Consider the following 12,593-nt stretch of genomic DNA (forward strand, 5'->3'; position numbering starts at 1 on the left):
AAACTCTTATTGTAATCAGCTATTGAAATTGATCTGTCTTGTTCAAAGAACTTAAATATATATTTTTATTCAAATAGCGCCAATCAAGTGATCTTTATGCCACAGCTCCATCCACCATTTAGAGCAGATGGTGTTATTAGTCCCCAGCTGCTGGGCATGTCCCAAAGTGAATAACCAATTTCCAGAAGAAACATCGTACTGGCTTAACATCACTTCCAGCTTATGGACACAGAGTAAAAGGGAAACATACACCTGCATCATTTCCATTGCAACATGCTACACTAACTGTCCCCTTATTCAGTGCCGGTTCACACTTGTGCGATTGCGAACGGATGCCATTGCTATGCGAATTTGCAGCGCGAGTTTACCTTGTGTTTTTCACTAGTACCAGCGCAATTGTAATGAAAATTTGATTGCGTTGATTATGTTGATTAAGCTCAGGAGGGGTGGAGCTGAGGGGAAGCAAACAATAAGAATTTGCACATATCTGAATTGATAATGCGAGTCAGACCGATTTACATTGATGTCTATGGAGACTAAATTTGCAATGCTGTAAACTCGCACAAGACCCTTTTCATCATCGCATCTGAATCGCAACGCATAGATGTGAACGACCGTCGTGAATACTATGTATTTTGGGAATACATGCGAATCTAGACTTTTCATAACGCATAGCATTTGCAGTAAAATCGCACAAGTGTGAATCGGCACTCCATGCGCAGTGAGTGATATTTCAGGTGTCATTTGGAGTTTTTCATTTAACTGCCCTTTTTGCGCTCATCGAGGGGCATAGAGAGTGACACTGCATCTGTACCATTTTACTATTGTCAGAAGGAGATTGTCTAGCTTTAGACCAGACAAGCAGCTATCCAGAAAATAGCAAAGATATTTTACATACAATAGCAAACTTTTTAACTGGAATTCCCTTTTAACCACTTCAGCTCTGGAAGATTTATACCCCAATTACTTTGACAATTGTGCAGTCGTGCAACACTATACCAATAAAAGGCATGCCCTTCCCCGAGAGCACACCTCATTCTCCCTACACTAGCTGTCAAAATTTGAAAATGGCAGTTTCCTGTGAGTGAATGCCTTCAAGTTCCTCCTGTCATTGTGGCTGACTGCTTATAGTTGTCAATTAACTGCAAAGGCACTGGTGAGCATCCTCATAGTCCAATGATCTTCCTACTGTCTGGCACTCTTACCTACCTGTATTGTATGAGCAGGCAGTTACCAGAGCACTACAGGTTTAGGGAATACATCCATACTTTGTAACCCACCAGCACAGTTTCTTTAAAAAGAACAAAAACCTTCAGCCTTGCGAACCACTGAACATTGCCAAACATGGTAGGCATTTTTTACTTCATGTGCACCTCATGTTGCCAAACCTGACAGCAAAAAACCCCCCTGCCCGCTTCAAATTTAAAAAGGAAATAGAGACCCAAAGACATTGGTGCCGTCACTGGGCAGACTTTAGATTCACAGCATCCCAGTAAAGTCACCATTGACCTTCACAATTTTCAGGGGGATACAGTTTATTCAAGTTGCATTTACCCTAAAACCACACTGCACCACAACAAAGGTGCACAACTGTGGCATCTTCCCAATAAAAATAGTTTTTGTATTACATAAGGTGATCACATAATGTCCACTTTCTTTTCATAGGCTGTAGGCACTTCAGAGTGATTTGGAATTGGCTTCTTAAGAGTGCCATACAGCTACAGCATTCAGCAGCTAGATGGGAAGCCAGGAGTTGTTGCAATCCATTCCTAGAATTGTAGCAGACTAGTCCACTCGTATGTAAAACTAGTGGTAACAGGCACAGTTGTAGTTTAAACATGCAATATGAAGGAATGCACAAATTAACTAGAGTGGAGTATGATTATTTTATTTGGACTAAATGACAAAAAAGTTTTAAAATAGATGTCTCCACTCCAATAATTTAGGTTGAAATAAATGAAGCTTGATAACAGTCCAGTTTGAGTTGGTCATAAGACTTTAATCCTGGTGTGGTATGAATGATTCAGCAGCAATTGGTTGCATCAAATGATCCAAATGGTTACTAGAAGAGAAAAAAAAAAAAAAAAATTAACATTAAAGTAAAGAACAGGTCTCACATTGTAACGGAAATTCTATAGACCACAAATTCCGTAGAGCATAGTGTACTCCTCTATTCAATCTGCTCAAGCTACAGAGTTTGCTAGACAGAAAGCGCAAGGAGGTTTCTATAGCATCTTAGTGCAAACCATAAGGCAATAGAATGCAGCTCACGGTCTATCAATAGATGCAGGATTTTAAACTTCAGAGAAGCTAGTGGTCATTGTAAAGTGCATATGCAAGTGACTAACTGCTAAATTAAAAGGCTGGATGTGTATTACCCGCTCCCATTACACTGAGCACAACTTCTTTAAAACTAGGGTGGGGGGCCTCTGTACAAGGCAGTGAAAAGGCCATGTGTTGTACACCATTACATTAAGGGACCACCCTATAGTAACAGAAGGCTGCACCAGTAATACAGCCTTTTCCTCTAACCCTTTACATGGGGCCATTTGCAGAAGTGACTCTTAAAAATAGAGAGAAAAAAAAAAAAAAAGTATTCAACACCTAAACTCATTGCAGTTTACTAATCCCCAAGACGTGGTGGCTGCATTACTTTTCAAGCTTTCATGGTTTTCACCTGATCTAACTAGTTATTACACTCTGGATGAAGAAACAGTGACACCTCTGGAAAGGTACATTGTTAAGTCTGGGGGTGGGATGGATGACTTCCAATCTAAATCTGGGGAACACTATGCAAAACTTTTATTCCAAAAAAGGTATAGGTTGCTTTAACTGTAAATGCTGACCATATTAAGCACCCGTCATTGGTAAAAGAGTTTGTCTCAAACCTCTAACAGCTACATCTGCAGGACAGCTTGTTCTGCTTAACAGGATTAAGAGGAAAAAAAATAAAAATCAGCCACCGCATCTAATGCTAAGCTGCAACAGACCCGCTTACACCAGCCAAGTGTTGGGGGGGGGGGGGGGTGCAGTCGGTGGAATCAATCTGAATTTAATCTGGTTGATAAAGGCTGACCTAAGCTTTCACCCCTAAACAGAAAGTTATGCCCATGAACCCTCAAGTAAGCCATTATGTAGGCTGGTTTATGGCAATGCTTTGGGGGGTAGCAAATAAAGGATTTAATTTCTTGAAAGTCCAGCTGCAATGCTTTACCCAGTTACAACTTATACACACGTGAATAGCCAAGTGTAAGCATTGTTGCTGGGAACCTGCACACCAAGCTATAAGTGTAAGCCACTGTACATGAAGGCAGACAGGCGGTCACCCAGCACAAGCCACTGTGTTAAACCAGTCCTCATAACTAGAATCTGGACTTCAGGACACAGCTTCTGGCAGTCACATTTAACATTCACTGTCGTGGTCATGTTTCATGCAAAATATTTAAGCTCCATGCACACTAGAGTTTGCATGTATAAAAATGTAAGCTTTTACACACTGGATGAAAATGCCAATAGCCTTGTGCTGGCTTGTAGTAGTTTTAGGCCCCTTTCACACTTGTGCGACTTGGGACTGCAAAGTCCCATGAAAAGTCGTACCCCATGATTACCAGTCATATCTGTGACTTTAAAAGTAGTCCCTGTACTACTGGTCCAACTTTAGGTCCATAGACTTCAAGATAACATGGCAAAGTCGCACAACTTTCAGATAGTCAAGTGTGAAAAGGGCTGCAGTAGCATTTTAACAGTACATGGAGAGGGGGGGGGGGGGTAAAAAAGGGTAAGGCCAGTGTTTGAGCCTTGGGTGATCTCACCATCCCCTTGTCTGAATAGTACTCCCTGCACACAACTATTTTGCTTGGAATTCAGTACATTCTAGGCACTGCCTACAAATCATCCCAGGGAATCAGTGAATGGAAAGACTACAAGTCCCATCTACCATCACAGCAGAGGAATTTGTAGATCTGAATGGTACAAGTGTGGAACCATAACCACACCTAGTCTAAAGTTCATGTCCTCATTCCCACAAAAGTGCATCCCTCTGTAGGACCTGCAGCTTCATGTGCCCATCAGTGGCAGCACAGCCTTTGGGCGGGGGGGGGGGGGGGGGGGGGGGGGGGGAAGAGACTCCAGGCTGCAACTGAATGCATGTTTAAACCTGCCCTGAGAAAAAAGAACTAGGATTCAAGTGAGTCTCCGCTACTGAACAATCCCAATAACCACTTCATAAAAGTATCCCTTTCCAGGGAACACCATAGCAAAAATTAGAAGCATCAACTTACACATTTTTCACTTTCCAAGCCATCTAAGAAGAAGGTCATGAAGGGGGTTATACCATCCTCACGATAATCCAAAAAGCCCACCGTACCCTCTGGGTCCATTGACTCGCCTGTGAAAAACTGAAGAGCAGCTTAGTCAGCATTTTGCTACAATACATAGCCTAAAAAGCAACTTTACAATCACCAGTCTGTTAACACACCTGCAGGTTTTTGAAGTTGCCAAGAATTTCTTTGACTTTCTCTGCTGCTCCAGACATGAAAGGCTGCACTCTTTGAGGATTGTTCTTTTCTAGATGACTTTTAATTCTAGAAAAAAAAAAATAAGGCAATAACTTAAAATTGTTCTATAGGAACAATCTCCCAAAAAAGTAATTGTTTTCACTGCAATGTTTGCATGAACAGAAAAAATAGTTAAAACTCATACCGAAGGAGTTAAGGTATTAGGAGGGCATCTCAATTCAGCCTGTTTAATAGAAGTATTTAAAAAAAAAAAAAAAAAAAAAAAAAAAAAAAAGGTGCACCAAGTGCAGCTATGCAAGTTCTTGGCCCATGTGCAAAGGTCCTACAAATCACGAGCATACCAGTTTAAGTTTACATCAAAGCTTCCAGTGATGTGGCAATGATGCTACACTGCTCCCCAACTCACAGCAGTTGACATCTTGTAAATTGCATGCACTACAGTGGGGCAAGTGTTGCAGAGAATGTGGCCATCCACAATCACCAGTCCATAGCTTGCCAATCAGCACCTAGCCATTGCTGAAACCATCCCCCTGTGAACTGTGGCATGGCAGGGAAGAAAAAAAAATAAAAAAATTTGGCACACTCCAGGTGAAAAGATTACATTGAGGTGTCCCATAGTAACCATTTTGGACTTTGACGTTAAGTGCTGGTCCACACTACCGCGGCACGACTTCGGGGGCAACCTGTGAAGTTAAGTGCACCGCGACCTGCACGGACTTCATATAATGAATGTCAATGCAAGTCGCCCCAAAGTAGTACAGGAACTATTTTCTAAGTCGGAGCGACTTGAGTCACTCCCATTAGAACGGTTCCCGTAGCACTGCATGGACCGTGACTTGTCAGGCTGACCAGTCGCGGTAGTGTGAATGGGCACTTAAAAAATCCAAAGGCTCCTGTGACATTCTAGTTTGGGTGGGTAGGGTGACTACTGAAATGAGGTAGATATTAAAAACAGAGCTCAAGTTAACCAATTGCCGCAGTTCTACTGCTGCAGGCAGGCGCACCTGGGCAAACTTGACACAGGTATAGGGGCGCTCGCCTGCGGCGGGGACCCCGATGCACTGGGCTGGCAGCTCTGTTTGCCGCCTGACACTTGCAATAGTTCCTCGCTGAGAGAGAGAACGGTTAGCTGTTAACACAGCTGACCGCTCACCGTGGAATGGAACAAACACAGAGCTCCTGTGATCCTTCTATATAGGAAGACAGGTCTATGGTCATTCCACAAGCCCCCCCCAGTTAGAAACACGCATTGACCCCTTGATCATCCAGTGCCAACATTACAGTGAATATTTTTAGCACCGATAACTAATGTCACTGGTCCCCCAAAAGTCAGTCATTAGTCCGATCTGTCCATGAAAAAAAAAAAACAGGTGATCAAATACCACTAAAAGAAAGCTATTTGTGGGAAAAAAATGCACATAACTATTTTTTTTATTTAGGTAATGCATTGCACGACCTCACAATTGTCGGTTGTTATGCTGAGCCGCAGTAAATGTGTGTTGGGTGGCCGGCAAGTGGTAATTGCCATCTTTCAGTATAGAAAGAAATCTGAATTCTCTGAAAATACAAGAATTTAGTAGCATTAGGGTCCTTTCACTGCTTACAAGAGGAAACCTGTACCAATGTACATCTGATGGCTAAGCATTGGCGATTCTCTTTCCCCCCCCCCCACAATTTTTCCATCACTCACCTCAATGATGGGAAGCCACTGTACAAGGAAAGTCTGCAAAAGTTTAAGACTTTGCGGGCAATGACTGTCCAGTGTGAAAAGTCAGTTGATTGCTTCTCATGGTCTTAGGTTAACTGTAAGCCCCCCGCCCCCCCCCAAAAAAATATTCAAGTCCACAAGACATCTGGATGTAACACTTACGCTTTCATATAGTCTTTAATATATCGTTTGAATGCATCCTTAGTGAATCCAGTTTCCTGAAGATGGTGGTTCATCACAATGTCAACTCCTGATACTGTTACACCGTCACCTCCTTCCTCTGCGCACTCAGCAGATGCATTGCCACCAATAAGAGCTTCATCAATGTCACCTTCTCTTCGGGTTATGGTCTAAATAAAAATGCATCACCTCATTAATATATTCTGGAACATTCACTTACTACCAAAGCAGACATCCACATTACTATATTGAAGAGCTGAACTGGTACTGCCAATGACACCCTTGCTAATCAGCTTTAGGGTAGGTGGACATGTATGCAAGTGCAGGACTGTAAATCGCACTTTACCCACTGTTGCTGTAGACTTTATTCTTAATGACACCCCTATACACTGAAAGCACAGCTCATTTCATGTACTGGGAAGTGAATAGCAATATGCAGTTTACTTGCGGCTGCAATTAAAGAAAAAAAAAAAAAAAAAAAAAAAAAAAAGTGTAGACATTTTTTTCTGCATTTCTAGCAGGTAATTTCATCCACAAAAACTGCAATAGTGTGAACCCAGCCTTAAATGACCTGGAACCTGCTCCAGTAACAACCACACCTAGACAAGTTCTTGTACATGCGCCTGGCCTAGAAAATGAGTACCATGTGGTGCTCTGTTTGCATTCATTTTAACTGAAGAGTCGATAATCACCTTGTAAAAACCCATTCAGTTTAAAATATTTTTGAATGGATATAAAAACATAATACATTTACTCTCCCTTAAAAAAAAAAAAAAAATTGCTTCTGTTCACAGCCGCATAAGCTGGAGGAGAAGCAGCACACTGGTCCTCCCAGTGAATGGGTGTGTGCAGGGGAGGTTTCTATTCATTCACAAGTTTGATCTTTGGGGCAAGCGTTCCCAGCACAGCTAGAGAACTGACCATGGAGTGCTCTCCTGCTAAGTGTGGTCAGTATTTAATAGGAAAGCAGAGGGACTGACAGGAACACCAGTGATTTACATAAAGGAAACAATTCATAGAGCACAGGATACTTTCACACAAGTACATGGTACAGCAGGCACATTAGGATATGAAGTGTTGGGGGAACACTAAGCTAGAACACTCACCTTTCCTTCAACTTCAATACACAGCCCATTAGAGACTTCTTTTGTTGGGTAGATGTCTGAGAACATTTCGTCATCTAAAAACAAACAAACTATTTAATGAAAGTATGAATAGGTCGGTGTTATGCCAACCCTAAAGCATGTATGAAAGCTAAAATGCATGTATACCAAAACGTATTTGCTCTTTTAGTCCGTTAAGAAAAAAAAAAAAAAGTTATGCAAAATACCAGTTGATCATGCAGGTCTGTCTGCACACATCTAGCTAAAGGTGTCCCAAATACCCTATTCTAGTTTCTGGACTAGATTGGGACCATATTTTAGAGATAAGGTTTCAGTAGCTTACCAAAAAAACACTGGGCAGGGCTGACACTATTCAGTCAACAAAACATTGTCACAAGCCCACAACAGGACTTTTCAGGACTGGCCTTTCTGTACTTGCAGGGTCCCACTGAATAGTTTTGTACCCCAAGATAGTTAAAACCAAGTTAAAACCAAGTTCAACAAGTAATTTTACTTAAAACCTTACTATCAATATGCAATCCACCTCCAAATACCAAATGGCGTTTGGGTCAAACAACATTCAGCAGCGCTATCACTTTAGTTATACGTTAGGTGTACAATATCCTCCCCCAATAGGGTCTGTATATCCAAGCAGTTGCACAAAATGTAATGGCCACTTTGAATGATTGAACAACCCTATGTGTACTAATGCAGGCTCAATGCTATAGACATAAGAGTTAAAGTTAGACGTGGTAAATAAAGTTCATATTTTCCGTGAAGATATTAATCTGGCATATCGAACTTCCACCACACCACTACTAATGGGCACTGACCGGATCACATAGGAAAAAAAACAAGGCTTTTTTCCTTTGTGATCCGGTGAGTGCCCACTGCCTATGGTGATGCACTAGTGGTGTGGTTTTTCCCTATGTGATCGTGAGTGCCCATTGCCTATGGGGATGCACTAGTGGTGTGGTGGAAGTTCGATATGCCAGATTAATATCTTCAGCACCGGAAAAACTGAATTTTTGTAAAATCTTACTGTAAAATTCCTTTCTCTGAGCCCTCCGACAGTCTAGTTAGTTTGTCTCTGCCTAGCTACTCCTGCTGAGCACAAGTCGTCAATACCCAATAGTGATGACTTATGAGGGGCGGCGAGCCGGAGGACGCAAGAGAAATATGAACTTTACCACGTCTAACTTGGACTCTATGTCTATAGCATTGAGAGAGACTGCAATAGTACACATAGGGTTGATCAATTCAAAGTGTACATTACATTTTGTGCAACCACTTGGATAAACAGACCCCATTAGGGGAGGATATTATACACATCATTTTATGTATGACTAAACATGATAGCGTTGCTGAATGTAGTTTGACCCAAGTGTCATTTGGAGTTGGATTGCATTTTGATATCATCTTCTGTAGAATTACAGCGGCTGCTTTAATTTATTGAGTATTTATATATTTTAAATTATATTGTGCTATTTGAGCGCTGGGCGAGTGTTTGCTTCTGTTAATCTATTGCAATCACTTTTTTTTACTACTTAAGACCTTACCTTCCTGTACTTCAAGACAAAAAGGGAAATATCCATCACATGTACAGAAAGTCAGTTGTAACATGAAAAGTTCTAACCCTTTTCCCCCCTCACAAAAACCCCACAATCATTTATTGCAGTCACTTGCAACCAAATACCACAGTTGCTGTAAAGCAAACCCCACAAGTGCCTGCTCCTACCTGCAAAAATGTAACCCCCCCCCCGCATACCTGTAAAATACATATCCTGTGTATAGGGATGCACCAGTATACTCCATTGTGGGTAGGCAAGAAATGCAGTCAGAGCAAAGGAATATGGATTTTATGCCAATCCCACTTATCTACTCCTATTTAGAAGGCAGGAATAAAAAGCTGTCTGGTTTATATTTCTTCTGGGAGGGGGCTCCTCCCAAATACAAGGGGGCGCAGTTGAACTGGGCAGGGAAGCACAAATTCTAACCCTTCTCTGCTATACTTTTGCCTGTGTCCCACTAGTAGTCATCACTTCCTGTCCTGACAGAAGTTTGAGGGACATCTCCCAAAACAAGAACCCCACAATGGACACTAAACGCAGGCCCGGTGCCATTTTCAATGGGCCCTATAAATAAAGTGTGGTTTTGCCACATTCCTCACACAGCATGAAGCTTGTTGCCCAAAAGAAGCGACTATCGCAGCAAAACCACAAGGCATTTTATGTGCCATAGAACAGCACCTGAACCTGTGTTTTGCAATTATAGCGTTTGAGACTACAGGCAGGATTGTAGGGATTCTCCCAATATACCTAAACACAGGTGTGACTGGGGCCTTCAACTGAGAGGGTGCTAGTGCAGCTCTTCTGTGAGGTAACCATTTCATATAGCAGGCCTGAGTGCTAGAAACAGGATGGGCCCTCATGTGATAAGGATAAAAGATATTCACAACTACCCAGCCCCACCCTCTGGATATGGGCCGAGATCCTGCAGTCAGGCCTTGTCCCCGAATGCCAGCCTGAGGAGGGAGTGTAACCCCGCCCTGCCAGCATCAACTCCTGAGCCAATGAGAATAAGTGAGGCGGTCCCTCTATTCTTTCTACCAGGGTTTCGGCTATCCGGTCACGTGGTACACAGGCACTCCGCTTCCCCCCAAACTTTAGTAAACCGAGACCAGTTACGTCATCACAAAGTTCACCACTGCACCCGCCCCCACCCCTTCTAATCTGCCTGGTGACGCCCCACCCAGCAGCCGCAGCTTCCCGCCCAGAATGACGCATAAAAAGAAGCCCGCCGCATGCAGTCTTTCGCCACACATACGGCGGGACCGGCCCAAGGCAACAAAATGTTATAATACACGTCCGAACCGCACCGTACATGGCCTCGTGTATGGGCAGCAAATAAAATGGCGCCGTCTATGCGACCAGAGCTCAACACGCGCCTCCCTTCCCCCTCCTTTTCACAAATGGAATGTTCCGGCCCGACCGGCGGCTCTGGAGAAAATAGGCCGCGCCCGCCTTCTACAGCATCCCATACATTACCGTCATCTAATAGCGGCGCCCAATGTGTACCGCAGAACGGCTACTTACTGCTGATGACACACTTGTAGATAATCATGGTGGCGATGGATAGGGAGTCGGCGTCCCGGAGCGGTGTACGGGAGCTTCAGCTCCGGCTAAGGGTGGGGAGAAAAAAGGAACGAGTCAGCGCCTCGCTTGCTTCATATAGGGGCGGCGCGGCCCCATGACGTATGTGGGCATGCGCAGTGAGAAGCTCCTGTAGAGGCGAGGGACGCAGCGTGCACTCTTGGCTCCGCCCTATTGCGCTATACGCTGGAATTATTCGTCCTCTTGGAGCGCCATCTCGTGGACAGATTGGAGATAGCTACGTTTGATGTTCATTGTGCTAAGTCACCCTAGAGTTGCTCTCTGAAAGCTATTTGTGTTCAGATCGCTCCTCAGAGAGCATTTGATAGGCGATGAGGAGCCGTTCTATTGCTTCCTCACTACCTGCTTGAACAGATGCAATCCTGTGCACTGCGTGTGACTTGCAAGAGCGCCCCCATTCATTTAAATGAATTCACTAGCATCAACCAAAAGCAACAGTGTGCAATTCTTGTCGCTAAGCAAAGCAACTTTGGTACAGCATGTGTAACCCCCCAGCCACGGTCCCTGCAGCTAAAGGGAGAGCAGCTTGGGGGGATCAATAAAAGTGTGGCTCAACGGCAGGGTTTTACTGCCTTCCCAGTCGCTACTTTGAACTTGGCCTCTGGAAAGTGTTCTGCATTCTGATTGCTTTTCAGAGAGAATTCGACAGGCGGTGAGGAGGCGTTCTGTTGCCTTCTCAACACTTGATTAACCAGTTCTGGACTGGAAAGGATTTTCCCCCTTAATGACTAGGCCATTTTTTGCGATTCGCACTGCGTTACTTTAACCAAAAATTGCACGGTCTTGCGACACTGTACCCAAATAAAATTGATGTCCCTTTTTCCCACAAATAGAGCTTTCTTTTGGTGGTATTTGATCACCTGTGCAATTTTTATTTTTTGCGCTATAAACAAAAAAAAAAAAAACGACAATTCTGAAAAAAAAAAACAATATTTTTCACATTCTGCTATATAACATTCCTTAAAAAAATGTAATCAATTTTTTTTTTCATCTTTCTAGGCCAATTTGTATTCTGCTACAAGTTTTTGGTAAAGAACATCACAGTAAGCGTATTTTGATTGGTATGCGCAAAAGTTATCACGTCTACAAACTAGGGGAAAGATTTGTCATTTTAATTTATGTTTTGTTTTTTTACTAATAATGGCGGCGATCAGCGATTTTTAGCAGGACTGCGACATTGCGGCAGACACATCTGACCCCTAACTGACATTTTTGATACTTTTGGGGAGACCGATGACATTACTGCAGTAATCAGTGCTAAAAATATGCACTGTTACAGTAATAATGACACTGGCAGGGCAGGGGTTTACCCAGGGGCAATCAAAGGGTTAGTTGTGAGCCTAGGGGAGTGGTAGAAGCACCAGAAGGGGGGTAACCCCTCCCACCGCCTTTAAGAACGATCAAGTGGCTGAACTGTCACTATGATTGTTCTTAGGGTGTAAGGAATCCTGTCTGAAGAAAATGATATCTGAACGATTCCTGTAGCTGCAGGCATCATTCAGATATCTCCACTCAAATTCCATGACGTCATATGAAGGCCTTGGGCTGGAAGTGAATAACCAGTCCCCCCCCCCCCCCCCGCACTATAGCTGAAAGACAGCTAACTTTGCTGGGAGGGCATCCATGGACTTTCTCCCTTGATCGCACTGTGCACGGGCGGCGCGCTCTGTGATCGCTGTGTCCAATGACAGCTGATCACCATATGAACACAAACCAGTTATTGGCATTCCTTTCCTTATGCTGACAGTGTGAGGAGAGGAGAGCCGATAATAGGCTTGTGTGAAAGGGATATCTACTCTAATAATCAGGGCACTGATTATCAGTGAAGTCCCAACAGTGGTGACAATCAGTGCCTCCTCATCAGTGTCACCTATCAGTGCAGCCTCATCAGTGCCTACCTGTGCCCCCTTAT

At 43.4% G+C, this 12,593-nt stretch overlaps 1 protein-coding gene across 1 annotated transcript; it reads right to left on the reverse strand.

Annotated features, from left to right (window-relative positions):
• Window positions 1-1,867: 1,867 nt before the first annotated feature.
• TPT1 (tumor protein, translationally-controlled 1) lies at window positions 1,868-10,748 on the reverse strand. Its single transcript, XM_082248381.1, has 6 exons — window positions 10,604-10,748; window positions 7,512-7,585; window positions 6,388-6,575; window positions 4,478-4,583; window positions 4,281-4,397; window positions 1,868-2,062 (listed from the first exon to the last, which is right to left on the reverse strand). The coding sequence occupies exons 1-6, from the start codon at window positions 10,629-10,631 to the stop codon at window positions 2,060-2,062; spliced, it is 516 nt and encodes a 171-aa protein (XP_082104507.1). The 5' UTR covers window positions 10,632-10,748; the 3' UTR covers window positions 1,868-2,059.
• Between the last annotated feature and the right edge of the window lie 1,845 nt (window positions 10,749-12,593).

This window comes from Pelophylax lessonae, assembly GCF_965119305.1.
Source record: "Pelophylax lessonae genome assembly, chromosome: 2".
Taxonomy (NCBI): domain Eukaryota; kingdom Metazoa; phylum Chordata; class Amphibia; order Anura; family Ranidae; genus Pelophylax; species Pelophylax lessonae.